At 43.2% G+C, this 20,457-nt stretch overlaps 1 protein-coding gene across 18 annotated transcripts in view; it reads left to right on the forward strand.

Moving 5' to 3' along the window:
- The window catches only part of MAGI1 (membrane associated guanylate kinase, WW and PDZ domain containing 1), a 291,392-nt gene that overhangs the window by 204,248 nt on the left and 66,687 nt on the right, over window positions 1–20,457 (forward strand). For 16 of the 18 annotated variants that reach the window (XM_042823242.1, XM_042823236.1, XM_042823237.1 and 13 more), the window contains exons 3-5: window positions 5,588–5,707; window positions 16,045–16,251; window positions 18,504–18,714. In XM_042823242.1, the coding sequence (XP_042679176.1) occupies window positions 5,588–5,707; window positions 16,045–16,251; window positions 18,504–18,714 (538 nt within the window). The remainder of the gene's footprint in view (window positions 1–5,587; window positions 5,708–16,044; window positions 16,252–18,503; window positions 18,715–20,457) is intronic. The other 2 variants (XM_042823239.1, XM_042823250.1) reach the window with 1 other exon arrangement.

The following is a 20,457-nucleotide window of genomic DNA, read 5'->3' on the forward strand; positions in this document are numbered from 1 at the left end:
ATGTGTTCCTCGTTTGGGGAGGTGCTGCTTTGGTTTGGAATATTTGGCCTAAATCCTTAAAAAAAAGAAAAAGTGGCTTTTTTGGGGACTGTGACAGTTTTTGTATCCTTACTTCTTGTAGGCATCAGCTTCTTTGAATTGATGTTGCAGTCCAGATCAACGCCCTTGTGCTCAGCTGGCCTTGCGTAGCCCTGGCATGGTGTTTCACCGCACATAAACGAAGCCTCAACACAGCAGCAAGTTATTTTTGTCCCTTCTAATCTGTTAGATCCTGATCTGCAGGGTTCCCTTAGTCCCATTGATTTCTCTGGAATTAGGCTCCTGAAGTCCTTTCAGAGCCTGGGTTGGACTGATCTTTCCTGCCAGTGCTGTGAAACAGAATGCAACCCGCTTCCCCTGCCTCCAAATGCTATAGGGATAAATGTGTTGGAGATGATCAGCGTTCTTATTTGGTGGCAGCGAGGGCCATGGGAATACCAAAAATAGATTTTGAATGGACAAAAATAACTCGCTGCCTGGGGGCACGCAAACCCTGAGCTGTTGCTGTGCAGTGTGGCTGAATCATTTCTCCAAGGAGGCTGTGAGCAGTCAGTGCTTCTTCCAGAGGAAGGACTGACACATGCAGCTGGACATGGGGTGCCAGACAGAGGGAGAGAGCAGATCTTTATGCTTTACGAGTTAGTTCTGCCATTGCCGCGTGGTCCTTTGAGCTCAAGTGACCTTTGCAAGGCCCAGCTGTGGCATCCAGCTTTGGCCAAAGAGCATTGCTTGCAGGCTGGTGGAATCAGGAAGAGATACTGAACTCTCTGGGCAAATCCTTTCCCTCCAGATGAAACATGTAGACCTCAGGCATGAGACGCATTTCTCTCCCTAATGTCTGTAGAAAGATAGGTTTGTCTTGGTCAGCTGCTTGCTGGGTTTAATCAGTTGTTCCTGCTGACGGTGTTGACAGAAATTCTGCTTTTAGTACTGCTGTTGTCTGTGTGGCCAGGAAGAGTCAATCAGCATCTGTTCCTGCACATGCATCATTAACAGAGCTGTGAATTAATTTCTAGTGACAGACCACATTCTCCTTTGGAATGAATTTCTCCGCTGCCACCAAGACTCTCTGGATACTTGTCACGTTTGTGTGGCTTATAGGTATCAAGTCACTGGCTCAGAAAAGGGACAGATAGCATTTAAAATCCCAGAATGGGTTTCCTGAGTTTGGAGTTTCAGGTGAAAACTGTATTTCTGAATTGAGCATGTTTGATTTGTGGCAGACCAGTTCTTCTTGAAACCTCCGTATTTCCACCTTTTTACAGCTGCAGACTGTATCCCTTCCCTCAGGTTAATGGGGACATTAATTGCATAACAGATTTCAGAAGTGTCCAAACACAGCATCGTCTGCTGCTATTAGAAAAAATCAGTAGCTTTGGTTTGGAAAGCCACTGGAATCAATAGGATGAAGTGTTCTGTGCACAGCATTTGTTTACAGATAGGTTACACTTTATTTTTTGCTAATGTAGATAAGGCTATTTCTAACGCCATGCTGCTGATAAGCTCTGGCCAAAGCTAGCTGATGATCAGGTGTTTGATTCCTGGAGGAAGGCTGGGTTTGTCTGCCCTTTCCCTTCTCTGTTTGCCATCAGCAAATGCGTGGAGTTGGTCCTGCCTTCCAGTTAACTGGCTCTGTGGGTGACAGATATGGGAGAGGCAAGGCAGGCTTTCCAAATTATCTTGTGACCGGGGGGGAGAAAGTGACCTCTAAGCACTGTGCAGGGCAAGAGGGGCTGGTTTCTTCATGTACTTCTCAGTGGAGGTGAGAAACAAATAGCTTGTGGTCCAGTGAGCTGTGTTTTGGTGGCTCACCATGGCATCACTGCCAGGCAGTGGAATTGGATGAGGAGCCTGCAGAAGGTAACTTCCAAATGACTTGCTGGAGGCTGTTTTACTGCACACTTACTGATTCACTGCTTAAGAACTTGTTTGGTGTTTTTTTTTAATAAGAAAATAAGTGGCTGCAACCCCTTTGAAATCTTATTTTTAGATTAAAATAAGCAAGATTCTGATTAATTTAGCAGCAGGGCATCAGTGGCTGTTAACAGCTTAACATGAGGCCCTGATAGATTGATAAGGAGCTAAACAGCCCCTGAATCACATATTTACAATCTGGCCGTGCTATAATTGAGGCTCATGTTGGGTAATTGTCAGCATGGTTGATAGGCAACATAACAGCAGCAGCTATTTGTCTTTTAAATGGGCAATTGAATTATTCAGAATTATAGTTGATAGCCTTCTGTACATCTGAACCATAGTCAGTTACTTGAGCCATGGATGACGAGCTTTAATTCAGTTTATGTGCAGCTCTAGGCTCTCCTTGGGTAAGCCCACCTGTGTCCCTGGACAGTTTCTCAGGTGGGCTCTCCAGCCCATGATGAGAATCCCTCTTCTGTAGCGTGGGCAATAATGGGGGTATTCTAGGTGGTCTGTGCACCAGCTTGAGTGTGACAGCCAAACCAACAGCTAGGCAGATGTTTGGCATAGTATCAGGGCTGTCCAGATGTGGTTTCACCTCCAGAGCAAGAGAGAAGGCAAGAGCTGCAATGCTGACCAGCCTTATTTTTCCTTGTTTTCTTCAGTCTGCCATGGTTGCAGGAGATTTGAGCGATTCGGCTGTCTCTACGTAGTTTTATACATTGTGGGACATTTTAGCCAAACAGGAGTGAAAGTTTGTGAACCATTAAACATGTGCAAGTAGACAGGACAGCTCAGTTTCTCCTCTGGTTACTCTGTGTGGTAGCATTAGCAATTCTGAGCTAGTCACGCAGTGGGACATAGCTCAAGTTAATTAGCTAAATTGCTACCTAATGGCAGTAAGATTTGATGCCACTTAATATTTCAGTGCAAACGTGACAGGCAGGTTAACATTTAAATACAATTGGGTCTCCTTTTCTAATGGTGTATCAAGCTCTTGTTTGGGCCGTCTGCGGAACTCATTGTGCTCAATTAATTCTGCCATTATCTCTGGTCTGATCTGCTGTTAGCTCTGACAAAGCATACAGCCACCTCACAGCCCTCTCCTTCAATGCTGACCAACCTGCGGTGAGGATGCTGCAATGAAATATAACAGAGAAAAAGCGCATTATGCCTTGCACATAATTAAGTCACATTAATATCGAGAGACTTAGTTACAATTTCAAGTTTATCAAGAGAAAGCCCAGTCCAGCAGCTTGCAGCCTGCAGCATTGGGCTGCCCTGTGGGCTGCACAGTTGTTTCAGGCTGCAGAGGAACTCAGACTGGAAGGTGCCAATTCTTCTTAGTGCCCTGTTCCCAAGAAGAGCCACCAGGTTTGCTTACGTACCTCTTGGTTTTCTTTTCTTTCACGCTTTCTTTCTACCCGCCCTCACCCCCCACCCCCTTGTGAAGCAGCCCTTCTGGCTTTGTTGTAAGTGTGGTTTGTAATCATTGTACACATCCCAGATGGTTCATGAAAACTCTTTGAAATGCCATCTGCCAGGCGTGTGTCCAGCCGGCAGCCTGTCATTCTGCTACAAGAAAAACGGAGGCGGGTTTTCCCTTCCCCCTGCTTCTCTGAATTGCATTCAGTAACACTTGCTCAGATGTGAGGCAGGATAACAGCCTGAGCATCTGCAAGCAATCTTTGCTCTAGACAGCAACATGGAAAGTGGTTAGGTTTTTCGCTTCGCCCAGATAAGATATCCTAACCAGTGTTGTTTTTATTATCCCCCTGTTTATTGCTGGAGACCGACGGGAGGTGACAAATGTTATCTCCGTGATGTAATGTTTTTCTTTTACGCCGTGGCTTGGTGTTTCTAATGCATTCAGTGTGTGTTGCAGGCAATCGTGCTGATAGTGAGCACATCTGCGATTTTTCGACTTGAACATATTCAGGAAATTAAGAACACTGAGATGAAACAAATAGATCCATTAAAATGGCTCTGAGGAATTATGGCAGAGATATAATTGTCATGTCAAATAGGCAGCCAGCACGAGTAAACTGCTGACTGCAATTTCACCGCTATAAAAATTCAGAGGAAAAAAAAAATGATTAATAAATACTCTCTGTGGGAAGATAAAGAAAAGATGAGAACTTGATAAAGTAAAATGAATCCTGAAGTTCCTTGATCTTTGTCTGTCGCAATCATGTGTTGTCAGTTACTGGGGAGAAGCATGACCCAATCCCTGCCATTCGGCTCTCTTGGCTCAGGGTGATTGACGTTTGGTGGATGCATTCAATGAGGAGTATTGTGGTGTCTGGTTCTCATTCCATTGGGCTCCAGGCATGGAGCAGCTACAGCTCAGCCATGGATGTATTTATTGCTGGAGTGTTTCATTCCTCTGATGGGCTTGGTGTAGGGGAATTTGACAGGGGCCAAGAGCCATGGTGCCTCAGTGAGGGTCACTGCAGTGTGAACATCTGCATCCAAATTGGGAAGAGTTGTTCTGCTTATAGGGTGAAGGTATCCATCATCATCTCCATCCCCTTTTTGGCTTTCCTTCCTCCTACACTTCCCCATTCACACACAGCTCCAGGAGAAGGAATGATAGCAAAAGCACAGGAATTTATAGGCTATCTGATGGCTGGTGGTAAATAAAATGAGAGAGTTTCTGTTTTGAAACAAGGAACGGAGGGTTTTGAAGAAAATGGATGTCTATCAAGGAAATTAATATACGGATGGTGATTCAAGGGTGTCATTCCATCAAGTCTGACCTCTTGAATAACCTCTGGGATGAATAGGGCATAAGAAGACTTTCCGCTTTCCTGGCACTTGAGGAAAACGTTTGCCAGATGTAGGCACGGTAAATTTATGCTCTTTCAACTTCTGAGAGCTGGAATCTTCCCAATTAGTTTCCAGAAGCTCAACTTCTTTATACTTTCTTCAGTCCTTTTATAAAGGGTTTAGGAAATTGTATGCACTGAGGAGATACTGCCCAGGGGCCGGGGCAGTCCTGCAGAAGTGAGAAGTCACGCCTCGTTAAATATTAGACATGGTTTCCATGTCCCTAAAATGACTCCTAAGACAGCAGATTGGTTGCAACCACAGCACTCAGACACCTCCAACCCAAAGGCACCGCTCTTTTCTTCAGTTTAGTTCCCCCTAACATAAATAAAGTGATAAGCAGAAATAAGGGAGAAGAGGTCTTTGTGATGCAAAGGAATTTTTGGTGAGAAAAACTGATACAGAAACAAGGGAAGGCAGAAGCTGTCTTATCTGAGAATACAGATGCAGTTTTAGTGAAACTGAAGTGACGCTGCTAATGACAAGAAGGTAATTGCTGGTTTATTCCCAGATACCCAACTGGCATCTGTGATTCTGCATGAAGTATGAGATATTTCTTTACCAGAGAGCCTTTCTGGGAATATTAAAAACACTGCACTTGGGCGCAACAAGTGGTACCATCAGCTCAGCCTAAGATTTATGTCTTGGTTTGTTTTTATGTGGGTTCCTGACTCTTGTCCTTGCTCTCTGTGTAACGTAGAACTGTATTTTATGGATACTGTTGTATCTTTGTGATCATTTTTATTGTCCCTTTTAACACTTGATAAGAAAACAGTATTAATGTACCAATTTTTCCTTTCAGGCACAACCCGCCCTCCGAGAGAAGGAGAAGTGCCTGGTGTGGACTATAACTTTCTGACTGTGGAGGAGTTTCTGGAGTTGGAGCGAAGTGGGACCCTTCTGGAAGTAGGAACCTATGAAGGTAGGGAGTCACAGGCAGTGAAAAAGCACTTCCAGGAGCTGTGTAGGATGTCTCTCTTGCATCACCCTTGCTCGAGTTAACCAGCCCCAGTCAAGACCTTGCTTTCTATCCGAGCTTCTGCTTTCCTTTTTTGCATGTACCCAGAGAGAAGGAATTTCAATATTGCTCTGTTCTTTTGTCTCTTCTCATCAGTTACCTAAAAGATTAGCATCAGTAAGCCCAGAAAATCTAAGATGAGATCTGATAACAAAACACTGAGGGAAAACAGTGTGGCAGTGAATGGAAATGCATCTTTGCTTTGTATCCTCTATAACCGCTCTTCCTGTTCTTCCCTCCTGCTGTCTTCTCTTTCCCCATCATCTCTTCATCTTCTTCCCTGTGTACACATCCTTCATTGCCCAATTGTGTCTCAGGATGCAGCTACATGGTGCACTGCTTTTGGCCTTTTTCTTTTTTCTTGGATAATTACTTAGAAGCTGAGTCATTGTGTTGATTCTTTCTACAGCACAGCTTTGCAAACAACAGCGTGGAGCCAGCCAAGGGGCACTGAAATGTCACTGGGGTGAGAGCAGGGAAAAGATGGCTTTGCCTCTCAAGTAAATGCGAAACAAATTGGCCAAATTCAGTTATGCAATAGGATTTGTTGATCTAAAGATGCAATCAATATTTAATGTGAAACCACTTTTGGAGATGTGAGGTTTTTTTGTTGTTGTTTTTTCACGGTTTGCATGAAGATGCTGCAAATATTGCTTGGTTTCAGTCTTCCATCTCTCTGAGCTGATTGGCCCCATCAGCATCAACACTAACGGCAATGCGTGCACACATCTGCAACAAGACATGGCTCTTTGGTTGTGATGTGAATACAGCTCATTTTTCATTTCTAGCTTCAAGAAATGATTTCGCTGCCTTCCAATATTTCTTTAATAGCACTGCTGTCCTTTTTTGGGGGGGGTAGAAATCTTGTGTATTGATCAAGACAGTTTTGATCTCAGTTAGACCCTGAAAGGACGGAGTGATTCAAGCTGCAAACACCAATCATTTTGCTTAAAAAACAAACAAACAAGGAAGACCACAAAATTAGACTTCTGCTTTCCAAGTTTTGGTTTTTGACCAGCTTTATAGTCTTACATTACATCAGTTTGCATTTGATTTATACTGCATTTTACTGCATTTTTCTTTTATGCCCTTCCATGGTGAAGTTCATTATATTTTTGACCCTGCCAGTGACAGCTTGTTGTAAACCAGATGGATAGAAGTTAGAACAAGGAAATATTCTTTTTCTCTCCGGAGAACAATAAAATAATACTGTTAATGCATTGCTTTTATTATTAATAATGCTGCTTATTGTACCAAACAGGAATTAAACAGTTGGAGAGATAGAGTTACTTTCATTCATAATGTAATGAGATGATAGAGAGATGAAGCAAGAGTTCTGGTACGGAATGGAGAATAGTGATGCTCATTAGGGAAATTCGGCCAAATGATGTAAGAAAGATTTGGTGGTACTGAATGAACTGAGAGGTGAAAGAAGCTCCTGATTGTTGCAGTAAGGTAGCAACATTTTGCATGGAAAAAGGACACAATTTCTTTAAAATGCAGCAGGCAGTTTTTAAGAACCAAGTGATGAAGTACAGACCCAAAGCTCATGGTGGTGAAGAGCACCTCACGAGAAGCTCCTGGAGTTTGAGATGTTGGGAGCAGAGGGTGAGGTTTGTGTTTCCAGCAGCCCCAGTAGTGACTCAAGCAGGATGATGGTTTGGGGACAGGATTGTCCTGGGGTTCCCCTTTGGTCCATTGTTTCTAAGAGTCCACACCAGATGATGGGTGGGAGATGGATGTAGATATGCCCTGAGTTCTGTGCTGCTTTTCAGCAGAGCATGACCTTAACAGTGAACATTATGTTATGATATGAACAGATGACATTCATTTGCCCCATGAATCTAACACTATCACTGGGAAAAACCTTGTGGGAGAAGATGTAACAAAAGCTTTTGTTTAATAACAGTTACTGAAGAGAATTTCTGGGGAGGAAGATTAGAGAACAGGGAGCTTTTTCAGAAGAGGGGTAAAATACAGAACTTTGATGCTGATATGGATACTATTGATTTGGAAGGAATAAAGAACAAGCAGAAGAGAACAGCTGGAAACCACAGAATAGTAGGAGAGCATATCATGTTTTGAAAGAAAAACTTGGGCTTTGGAAGTGCTCTAATTGCGAGGAGAAACTGCAAGCTGAAAAGGTGTTGCCTACCCACTGGGCTGCATAATACCATCAGTATTTCTTCTGGTGCACTGCCAGTGTGTTCTTCTGGGCAGTTTTTGATTCACGTCCCTGTGAATGCAGAGCAGGCATGGCAGCCTCTTTTCTAGCCACCCCCTGATGTGTTCTGCACCCACAATCTTCCAAAAAATCACAATCAGGTGGGAGGGTGAATTTGAAAGTCTTAATTCCTGAGGTTCTTAGATCCAGTCTTAAGATGCTGCTTTTTAACCGTTAAGCTTAGAAACTTCCCCTTTCTTCCCTTAAGAAAGTTCCATTTTCATCAGATGAATCCAGGAGCTGGAACTGAAATGCTGGAAGACCTGCCCAAAGCTGCTGTGCTGCACCAGTATTGGTCAGTTTTGCACCATATGCTCGAGCCAGGAGTAATTCCCATTGACAGTTCTCATAAGGAAGAAAAAATCTTTTTAGCCTGCACATTATCTGGGCCTTCTGGTGGATAGGAAACCGAGATGATTGCAATCTCAGGCATTTATTGACCAGTCCTTCAGAGTATAAAATACTGATGGATGTATGGAAGTGATTGTGTAGGTTACTAATTATTTAGCAATTACTTCTGCATGTGAATTGCAGGCTCTCACGGGGACCCTGAAAGAGAGCTGTTTTGGCGGAGCCACAGCTTCTAGGTTTTATTTCCATTTCTTCCCCAGCCTGCCAAGCGGCCATGGGAAAATCAGGTGGCTGCTCTGTGCTCAGATTCCCAGCCTGGAGAATATAAAAACAACTCTTCCTTCTTTCTTCATTAATATTTCAGCAGATATCCTGTGCCTGCGGTCATCTCCTGTTAAAATAGGAGTGAGATGGTGGCACTGATGACATTTCGGAGCTGGATGCAGCAGTGGCACCGCACAGAGACATTAGCATGGTGGCTGAATCTCGAATGGGGATGGCTGTGTCGCCAGGGCCTGGCAAGGCTGAATTAATGAATTCCTGCCCAGCACTTAGTGATCCTCAAAAGAAAAAGTGCTGCACTTTATAACATGTGAAGGGTTATTACATTATGGAGTATTATTGTCAAGGCATCATCTTTCATTCACAGGACAAGTGTTATGTGATTGCCAAGAGAAGTAATAAGTAATCTGCATTAGTCTCATGACTGAGATGTAATGGGGTGACTTGCTAACATTTTTAAAGTGTATAAAACTAGCTACTGTAGACAGGGTCTCTGATTGCGGTACTTAATGAGTGTAATAAATTACCTTAACAGTGTAGTTAGAATTTCAGCTGAAGTAGAGAGGTGTATTCAGCAACATGCTTCAAATCAAGATGCCCTTAGCCTAACATGCCTGATGTGCACACTCTGCTTGGGTTTCTGTGCAGTAGCATTGCTCGCCCAGCTGCTGCAGCAAAATGGCAGGATTTTCTTAGCTGTTCTGGTGCCTTCACAGCCTGTCTCATCAACTTGTCCACACTTGAAATGAATACCACGTCTGGTATGCAGAATGCAAGAGTGAGCTAGTAGGGCTGGCAGATGCTGGGGATGCCCTTGCAGCAGATCAGCATGTTCCACTTAATAAGATAAGATCTGCTTATTAGTGTCTCTGTACTGCAGATTGACTCAATAATTCAATAAATGGCTCCTTTGGCATCACATTTTGTAGGCAAAGGAGGTAGGCAAAGGAGGTACACACACAAGTGTGCCTGTGACAGAGACAGCAAGTAAAGGTTAAATTCCTTTTTTTTTTTTTTTTTTTTTTTTCTTTATTAAAGCAATCTCTATTTTAGTAAAATAAATCAGGGAGCTGTTTTCTCCTCTTAACTATTTGGTAGTGATCCGACAGAAGGAAGAGATACCATCCAGAGGGACCTGGAAAGAGTTGAGAAGTGGGCTCACATGAACCTAATGAGGTTCACCAAGGCCAAGTGCAAGGTGCTGCACGTGGGTCACAGCAATATTCAGAACATTCACTCACAAACATCTGTGCACTGCAGAACGATGCCTTGTCTACCTTTGGCTTTTATGCTTTGCTTTCTTCTTTTTTTCAACTGCTAGAAAGAAGGAAAAGGTTGTTTTTGTCTGGGTGTGATTATCAGTATTAAACATGAGTGCAGCTGTACTAAAGTGTCATCAGATAACAATGCTTCATTCTACAAATAGCTAAAGTCACAGCTGAGTAACTCTTCCTCTCTAAAAGCAAATATTCAGGTATTTAATAGAGTTTTAGACTGGCTTTGAATTTCCTATGGAATTTCTGCGTGGCTTCTCTGGTCATTTGCAATGAGAAGTTTTCCAGTGTGAGCTCTGTCTGAAGTTATTCCTTGATAGTTTTGCTTTTCACTGCTTTTTAATACCTTTTAAAACACAGACCTCAGAGTCAGACGCTGTCCTGAAAAACCTCTGACAAAATGGGCACAGTGCATGACATTTTCTTGATTCCTACAGCCTTGTGCTGGATAGGCTGTGATCCAGCCTTTTCTCCTTGTGCTCTCTGCATATGCCATGCTCAACTTCATGTTCCCCGTGAATTTATTTGCATGAATATAACAAATAATCTAATATAGCTGAGCTTGGAAGATCCCTGAGATGCCATGGTTGTCCCATGCCACCAGTATCTTTCTACATGTGTGTTATTATAATTATCTTTGTTTTGGCTTGTTAGAAATGTACTATGCATTGTAGGTGCCTGGATGAAGCTGTACATAAGCACTGTCAATAGCATGTGGCAACACCTGGTGATAACACATGAAATATTAGAATAAGTGAGACTGATCTGATATGTAGGTGACTTTCTGCCATGCTGTCATTGCCTACAGGGCCACTAATTGCAGTTTTTGTTAGATTTCAAGCATAAATTGAAATGTGCAAATGTAGCATTTTGACTAATTTAACAAAAAATCCAGACTGATCTTTCAGTTAACCTCACCATTCGTAACTGAAAAAAAATTGACAGAGAATGTGCTCGTTAAAGCAAATTGGATTTGCATATATTGTAGGCTAATTTCTCTGAGCTCTGTTCCGTTGTCTGTTCTTTGCTTCCGATCCAGATGCTGTATCTGTGGCCTCCTCCGGTTGCCTGGATACTCTGAGTTTCCTTGAGGCAATTGCTAATCAATGTGCAGCTGCAGCTAGGTGAATTCTGCAGACAGCAGCCAGATCTGTCATCAGAATGTGGAAATCTGTAGCAGAATATGATCTGGGAAGAGAACAGACAAAACAGTGCAGCAGGAGCTCTGCTCCCAGGAATCCATTCATCCTGTGCTAATCAAACACGAGCACTCTTGGCTGTATTAACTGAGCAGAGGCCCTTCTGCTGAAATGAAGGGTCAATTGTTTTGGTTCTTGTAGAGTGTAGGGAACACAAGCTGCATCTCAAAAAGGAAAACAGTTACATTAATAATTATATTTGAAGTCTTCACGTCAAGACCTTGCCTTAATTTTGGCGCTTATCTCCAGGTCCCTTTCCCCAGATATGCATTTGCATAAACACAGTGTGCTGCAAACTGCTTTTTAAAACATGAGCTCTTAATGGAGTCCTCGTTACCGCAGAGATGTAACTTTGAAGATCAGACACATTCTCATGGACACAGGGTCCACTGTGCTACACAGAAGCTTTTGAGTGTCTTGTTGGTTTTTTTGTTTGTTTTGTAATTGCAAAATTATGCCTCACAGCAGGCATCAATAAAAGAACTCTGCTCTGCACTTTCCTCAGACAAATGCACTTGCAGTCCCAGGCCTCAATCTCTTTGCAACAGAAAAATCAAAAGAAATTCTCCCTACAAAAAAATGATAGCTCAGCAAAACCAGCCCTGGAAAGCTCAAGCACCTGAAATATAAGACTTCGGACTGCATTGGTTGTTGTGCCATTGGGATTAATACTTGCTTTTGCTCACAGCCCCTCTGCCTCCAGAGCTCCCGTCAGCTCTGCTGCTCACAGCCTCTTTGGTCTCATTTTGCCTCTGCAAGAAGAGACATCTGGCCTCATACCTGCACAGTTTTAGTTCCTTCTTGATTGCATCTGCCATCTTATGCATCTCTGGCCATTCCATGAATGGACTCCTAACAACTGTATCTGAATCAAATGGCAATTGACAGCAGTTCTTGTGGGTTCGTTTCCCAGTTATTTTCATGTAAGTGTAGTAATTGATGTATTTTTAGGAATTACATTTCAAATTCCAGGTCACTTAAACATCTTAGAATCATGGATGGGTTTACTTCCCTGCAGGGGAATGTTTAATGATAGCGTATTGTTATTTTGAAATGTAACACACATTTTTTCATTGCCACTAGCTTTCTAAAACTCAAATAAACAGAATAGCCCAAGTTCTCTGGATGGACAGCATTGCTTTAATTTGTAACTGTGGGACAGGATAGATAGCTTTCACTGATTACCATCTATGCTTGAGCTGGCAGAGGAAGAAGTGTTATGATGATGAGAACTTGTCTTATTGTTGTGATTAGCTGTAACCGAAGTCTAATTACTGTGTGTGATGCTGAAATGTGTAAGCTGCCGACACTTAGAGATAAGGAGATGAAAAGAAATCAACTCATTCCAAATAGCTATTATGTTTTCTTCATTATTATTGGTATTTCTGCGCGCTCTCCTGAGTGGTACTTTAGAATACATGGATTAACTCATGGTTTTGGCTGCAAGAGCTGCCATCAAACTCAAGTTGTGGTTAAGTGTGTTTTAAGCACCAAAGGGCTGAATAAAATAAGGGCTAGTGAAAGGTGCTTGACAAAGAAGGCAGCTAATGGTATGTGCATCTGCTGAGTGAATGCATTATTAGCTATTATTGCAATGACTATTAGGCAGTGATTATTAGGCAGGATCCCAATGAGAATGAGGAGTGGGAAGGTTCAGGAGCCTGCTTCCCTTAGCAGTCAGACATGAGAAGGTTCCCAGGTACTTCATAATTGGTGCTTCCACAGAACAACAGAGGTTTTCCTGTTGTCTTGCTGAAGAAATCTCCCTCAGCTGGAAGCTGAGCGGCTCTTTGCAGCCTCGGGGCATCCCGTTAGAGGCACCCATGCCTTGTTGGTTGCTGAGCATGCTGGAGAGTTCTGCTGGAACCACTGTGCTGAGTTCCCAAAATGGTTGGGGATCCTCCGGGCTGGCAGATGCTTGTGTATGCTCACGTACCATGCTGTTAATAATTAGAGCTGATTGGATATTCAGTACAAATTACACTGGCTATGGAGTTAGCCCCTTCTGTAGGCTTACAAGTGGCTCACAAAACACTGTTAAAGCATATTTTTAAATATATGTTTTTTCTCATAAACACTGTCAGACTTAATTTGAGCAAACGATGTCAAGTCTGAGTGCTTAAAAACTCTTCCTGGGCTGTTTGCTATCAGTTGCTAATGGTGCGTGTTTGGATTGCTGAGTCACAGGGTAAATATTTTCTCTTTATAATTTGTAGGAAGATAATTTTAAGTGCCAGCCCCTCCTAATGGTGTGTTTGCCCCCACATCCGGGCCTGCGTGCTGCGCCTTCACAACGAGCTGCTTAGCAAAGGAGAGATCTGAGTGCATCCAGCAAATGCAAGGGGAAGGATATTTCTATTCCCTCAATCTGGCAGATGGAAGCTGCCTTGGAGCTTCCCTTCGCAGTTTCTCCTAGTGAGCTGGGTGCTTTGCCACACCTGTATGTCCCTGTGTGCATCTGAAGGAAGAGCTGTGTTATTTTTTTAATGCTGGCTCAGGCTGCGTCTGCCTCCTGTGGAGAAAAAAGAAAAGTTCAGCCCCTGTGGCTGCATTTCCTACATTCTGCAAAACAAAACCCACGCATGCATAGCCACGCTCCATTTTGTACTCATATTTACACTTGATGTGCATTCATATATGTTTTTGTAGGGGTACTCTAAGACAGCATGCAGTTTATGTAGAAAATAATTCTTCACTAATCGTGGTACCAACGAACCATGTCTGGTTCGTTGAGAAAGGACTGGTGGTTTTGCTGTAGGTAAATTGGAACCACTTGGAAGACACCTGTTTTGCTCCTGGGAAACAGCTCTCCATGAGCTCTTCATAAGCTCAGACTTGCTTGTTGGTGGAGGAACTGAAAATGAGCAGACTTGAAGATACGTATCTGTGATTGAAGGAATGATGGTAACATCTGTGCTTTGGGTCTGTCCAGAAAAAGTAAAAATGCACATTAGCAACATCCACAGAGCCCCTTCATTTGCTCTGTTGCATCCATTGCAAAATCTGGATCTGTGGCTTAGCAGTTAACATCCTTGTGAAACACATCTACTTTTTGAAAAGAGCAGAAACTAACAAAAAGTAGCAGCATCTGTCTGCTGAAGAGGACAGGAAGAGAGCAGGGCATTTAGCTTTTTTCTTCCCACCTACTTTTGTATTTTTCCTTTTGTACTCTTTCCCCCATTCCTCCTCTTTCTGCATAAAACAGTTCTGCAGTATGTAGAGCATAAGAATCATCTCTCTAGCAGAGGCTGCAACCTGCTTTAGGAGCCTCCATCCCCATTAGAGATTTTCCAGAAGAAGTAATTTCCTTCTCCCTATAAATTATGCATCAATGTACATTTAGGATTCTGAAATGACGAGCAGAAGATGAAAGCATTGCGGAGCATCGCTGCTCCCATGGAGCTGAATCCATGACATTGTGTACAGGCTCGAGCACACCTTGTTCAGACAAACCTGCACGTGTTGCTGTCCTGGTACTCAGGCTGTGCGAGCACAGAGTAGATCCAGTGGAGCCCACAGGGTTGGCTTTTGTAACAAAAGCACGAACGCATGTGTATGAATGTAAATAAAAGAATCTTTTTTAGCACTGGTGAGGTTTTAAAGTGCCCTTGCATCACGTGCCTATGGCATGTGGTTTCCTTCCAGTGTAATAGGAGCAATAAAAGGGGTTTTGGTAGTTTTGGAGACTGGATGTTAAATATATTATATAACTATGTACTGGAAAATGGAAAAATATTTGTGTTGCATGTAGCCTATGGAGATAGATGAGGAATGTAATCAAATGTACCTGTGTGATTTAAAGGAGAACCTTGTGATGCTGCAGAAGTGGGAGCTGTATCGGTGCACCCTCACATGGGTCCATACACAGCTAGGGAGAATATTTGAGCCCACCTCTGACTTCCAGAAAGAAATTATTGAAAGGGTAATTGGATGTAAAGTGTTGTGCATCACAGAGCTCTGTGTGAAAGGTATCTGTTGGGTAGAGAAGCAGAGCCTGGCGCTGGAGCCTGAGCTCCTATAACTGTGGGAACTGCTTCCAGTCTTGTGCTTCCCTGGGGATTTCAGAGCACATCGAGCACAGGGTTGAAGTGAACCCATGCCAAATCTCCACGTGGTTCCTGTGCCAGCGCACCTGAGTGCATTCTGTACTTCTTCCAGCATCACTTCAGGGAACACCAAAGTATCGCAGGCGCTTTGCAGCTCTCACGTCACCCCTGGAGGAGATGCCAGGGGCTGTGCTGGCACAGTGCCACTGTGTCTTTGTCCATCCCAGCTCTGCCTCAGGGTCTGCCAGTTCACTTCTACCCAGGCTGACCCAACTGCTGAGCTTCCTCTTTGGAGGAAGCAGTGCCACGTGGTGCCTCTCCTTTTCTCTCCTTTGACAAAGTTTTCCTTTAGAGAGAGAATAGTTTCTGCTTTTAAACGTAGCATCCACTCTAAAAGAACCTGCGTGTTAAAGCAGGCCATCGAGCCTTTCATCACTTCACTGGGTGATAGCAGTCATGAATTTTTTATTTTCTGCAGGGCTCACTCCAGATCTGCCACAGCATTGTGTGGGTGCACACGTGTAAAAAGGCTACTAATTGAAATTCAGCTGTAATGAGATGAAGTTTGGTATTCACCACGGCTGCCTTTTGTTTTAGCCCTTGTACGCTCAGTGCACCTAAACAATGGGACCATTGCTTTTGCTTTTAGAACTAACAAGAATAACTTAAAAGGCAAAAATATGTCCGTGTCTTCTCTAGAGGTGAAATATGCCCCTCAAAAAATGGGAACGCTGTGTTAGTTTATGTATTTATTTACATACCAGTGGGGAAAGACAGAGATTTTGATGGAATTGAAAATAAAACAGAAATCTCACTGCTTTAAACTGTTCCCTTCTGAAGATGCAAATGTGTTTCTATTGCCTAGGTAACTATTATGGAACGCCCAAGCCTCCCAGCCAGCCCCTCAGTGGGAAAGTGACTTCCACCGATGCTCTGCAAAACCTGCAGTCTGGCTCCAAGCAGTCGACTCCAAAGCGAACCAAGTCTTACAATGATATGCAAAATGCTGGCATAGTGCACACAGAGAATGAGGAAGAGGATGATGCACCTGAAATGAGCAGTAGCTTCACAGGTAAATGGAAAATACCACAGTCTGACAGTTAGGATGCACGGGAAAGATTTTTGGAGGGTTAATTTGTCTGTTTGTGGGTTTTGCTTCCTGGGAGGCATTTTATTTTGCAGCGTTACATTGTGAAGTTCTCTGGCATAGGAAAGTGCTAGATTTTTAATCAGGGTTCTTAAACAGTGAAGAATAATTGAGAATTTTATAAAAGATGTTCTATGGTAACGTGCAGTTTCATCATTAAGGACACATTCATATTTCTTTCAGAAATTGTCTGTTGGGTGCAGACAGATTCTGCTTTCACTTACTCCAGTGTAGATTTCAATTACTCCATTGAGCCAAATGACAAGTTTAAGTACAGAAAGATGAAATGATGTCTGGTAGAAATTAAAGGTAACATTTGTAAATCCCTTTATGCTCTGAGTTAATCATTCTGGCAAACGCAGAGATTTTTTCTTAAAAAGAATCATGTAATTATTTCTGATGTCAAGGAACGTGCCATCATTTTGAACTTCGCTTTGTGGACAGTCAGCTTGAAATATAAGTCTCCCACTGGAAATCAGAAACTTTCTAAGTTGAAATGATCTTGAATACTACATGAGATACATTCGTCTTCACTGTGAATTAGCCGAGAACCTCAATTCTGTCTGTAGCTTTGTCAGCTCATTGTCAGTTCAATCTCAGCCAAGCTCAGAAAGTTCAAGCAAGAGCATGACCTGTGGTTGAGTTCCAGTCATTAAAATCAATATGAAATAGTTCAGGCATGGCACATTTGAAACTAATTATTGCTACTTCTAAAATATATGGCTCTCCTGTTCCCCTCCTTGCACTGGGAGATACTGCATGCAGTTATGAGATCTTCTTCCCCATGGTCCTTCCAGCAGACTGAGGGCTGTGTGCTGTGGAAGTGAGGCCTCACGTCCTGCCCAGTGCAGATCTTAATGGTGCTCCTTTTATCCTCAAGCATTGGCTGAAAAATCACTAGAAACTTTTGTAATATAAAGTCGCACATCTCTGTAGAGTTTGAGAAGGATTTAGGCCAAAATTTAGTTTTTGGTCTTTCTAGTGTCAAGTAGTTTTAAGGGTTGTGCTCTGCTTGGATGTTACCCTTTGCATTTTTCCAACTGCTAGCTGGCTTCGTCCTTCCCAGGCTATGAATCCCTGTCTCTGCCTTCCAGCTCCTTTATGAAGTTTTTCTACCTGAGGGTAATTTTTCATGGGTTGTGAGGTGGCAGTGAGCTCGAGTCCTATTGCAAGACCTGTTTTTAGGAGGAAGCCAGTGAGAGATGCTATTTGCCTTCCTTTCCACTCATCTCAGCGCTTTGCCCGTGAACTGGCTGTAGCATCATTTATTTCCCTCGTTTTATTTCAACAAGATGAAATACTGGAAGATGCAACTCATTTGTCACAACATTCTCACACCCTGGCCTCTTGCCTCCATGAAATGGGCACAGAATCAAGAAAAGAGAGATATTCCTCCCATACCAAAGTGATTCCTTATGCTCGTTTCACGTGTAAGTGTGCTAGTCATATTAAAATGCTCCCTCTTCCTTAGCAGACCTCTCAGTGACTTGTGTTTTTCAGGCTGTGGCATGTTTACACTCACAGTCTTAAGCTGGCGATGATTCATTCATGCCTTTTTATCTTGTCAGCTTCTACCTAAAAATATCAAACAGCGGGAAGACTAGAAAGCAAGCATCTGAGAGTGCTGCTGTAGTCTAGATCTTTTTCTTCCATCTTCTTCCAGCTTATTATTTTCAGTATTTTGTCTTATTGTGAAGGCAGCATGCGTGGTTGAAAAAGCACAGGAGCTGCCATTAGGGGGCATCCCAAAAAACTGGGCTAGGGGGTCTGTAATTAGGTGTAATTAGAAATAGAGGAGATGACCAGCACTGCTTCTTGTATGTAGCTCAAAACGGCATGAATGTAAGCGTGAACAGTATTTCCATAAAGGGACAAGGGACAAATACATCATAAAATACCCCTTAGTGACTTTGACTGGTAGGATACAGTGTAGGTCTGTGCAGTAGAGCTCGCTAGACGGCTCAGACACTTATGAACACGTGGACACGTGGTGCAGTGCTGACATTCATTTTAATTTTTAATTAAAAAAAAAAAAAGCACTGCTGGAGAAGTTCACCATTGGCTTGTTGACTTTGAGCTTCTGGCTGCCATGTAAAGCATCTCTCCTTTTGATCATTCTTCAGATAGGAAACGTTATCCTCCTAATCCTCAATATGGAAAATGTGTTTAATCTACAGCAGAGTCTGGTGACCAAGACGATCATCACACGCATATCGTCAGAGAGACAGCCCCACCGTCTGCGATTGATAGCCACACCAATCTTCCCACCACGGAACCATCTCAGAGCCTCCCTCAATACCTACCTCCTTCTGCCGAGGATAACCTAGGTCCTCTGCCAGAAAACTGGGAGATGGCCTACACCGAGAACGGAGAAGTCTATTTTATAGAGTAAACCTCATTCTTGTTCTGATTCCATCTCTCTCCCCCTCTGTGGGCATAAGTAAACCTCTGTGGATGCACTGTGTGTGTGTGTATGAAATATTTAGCGTCTGTGTTATGTTGCAGAGCTAAAAGTTCTTTACTGCTTGTGAAGGGCTTTTGCATTTCCTGATTGGATAAACGTCCAGATGACTCCCAAGCTCAAAGACAGGGGAATTCCTCTGCTCCCACACAGAGCCAGCTATGGGCTTTGTGCATTGTCAAAAGAGCCAAACGTGTTAACATGCTGCAGTGGTTTGCAGAAGGCATAGTTCTGTGCAAAGCAGGCACAGTAAATTCAGGAAAGCAAAGAGCACCTGGTGTTGTACAGACTTTGCCTAAAAGCTCTGCGCTGTCAGCAGCTTTATGATGATATTGATTTTTTCTTCATGCCATAAATAATAGTCTCTAATTATACTTGTCTAGATTTATTGAGATAGGAGTAACTTATAAAACAGGACCTGTTGTGGAGCTGAGCTAGATTAAAATTCAATTAGCTTATGAAACTCGAGGCCTTAGCTGTGCAAGCAGAGGGGGGATGAGGAATTGATTTGAGCTTTGGGAGAAGCCAAGGAGAGGTTTGTCATTACAGGTTTTCTGTTGGCTACAGGGCAGGGGAGCACATTAGAGAAGAGTGCCAGAATGCTGGAGAAACTGGGGGAATTTTGTGCATCCTAGCATGGAAGCAGCTCAAATAATTTGTTAGACCTTTTGTAGGAGAACAATAGACATGGTGGAAAAATATAGTCTGCTTCCACACCTCGCTGTCTGATGGGAAAATCTGGAAGAACACCAACTGCTGCCTTCCCTGCAGTGCACATTTTGAGGGTACAGATGCATGGGGTGATTCTGTGCAGGAGCATGTTTGTGTGGACGCGGTGCTGAATGGCCACGTTTCTATTAATTCTATAGGCAGTCTGAACCTAGAAACAATTTAGTTTGACTTGTATCAAGCTAATAAGCTGGTGCGTCCAAACTGGCTCAGATGCCTGTAACCATCATGCAGTACTTGAGTATTAAGTCGGGGTGCAGAAGCGAGCAGTATGGGAACATCCAAGATGAGTTCACACCACCAGCACAGTTCCAGGGAGCCTGGAGCTGTGTGCTGGTGAACTGACCCTGCTGGCTTGTAACTGAAGTGATTTGTCCTCAAGATACGTTGAAGAGGTGTGCTAGTTGGATTTTCGTTACCCCGTGTATCCCAATCCTTGTTACCCTATATAGATCAGACCATGTTGCAGGTCTGACACAATCCCGTCCCACGAAAGGTGTTCAGCTAAATTCTCTACGCCTCAAACAACACAGTTGTGAGTCTTGGGTTGCTGAATGCAAAGTAGGAGGAAATATGTAAATATTGCTCTCCTCCCACAGCCCTTTTTCTCAGCTAGATCACAGACTTTCCTATTTATAAGTTGGCAGGACCCCTCTGCCTTACTGTTTTTTTAATTTGCCCGACTTGCTGAATTTCTGCAATTTCAGTTTTCTAGCCAGAGATTCATCGCTCCAAAGCATACAAAAGGTTTGTATGCTCATCCTGCCTTGGGCAGGCAGGGCAGCAGGATGTGTAAAGCAATGACTTTTAAAAGAATCATAGAATTATTATGGTTGGAAAAGGCTGCTAAGATCACCAAGTCCAACCCCAACCCATGCCCACTGACCACATCCCTCAGTGCCGCATCTCCACAGTTAATGAACACATCCTGGGACTGTGAC

Source organism: Centrocercus urophasianus, unplaced genomic scaffold, assembly GCF_019232065.1.
Source record: "Centrocercus urophasianus isolate 14NV4802_14NV808 unplaced genomic scaffold, USGS_Curo_1.0 seq_22, whole genome shotgun sequence".
In the NCBI taxonomy this organism is placed as follows: Eukaryota; Metazoa; Chordata; class Aves; order Galliformes; family Phasianidae; genus Centrocercus; species Centrocercus urophasianus.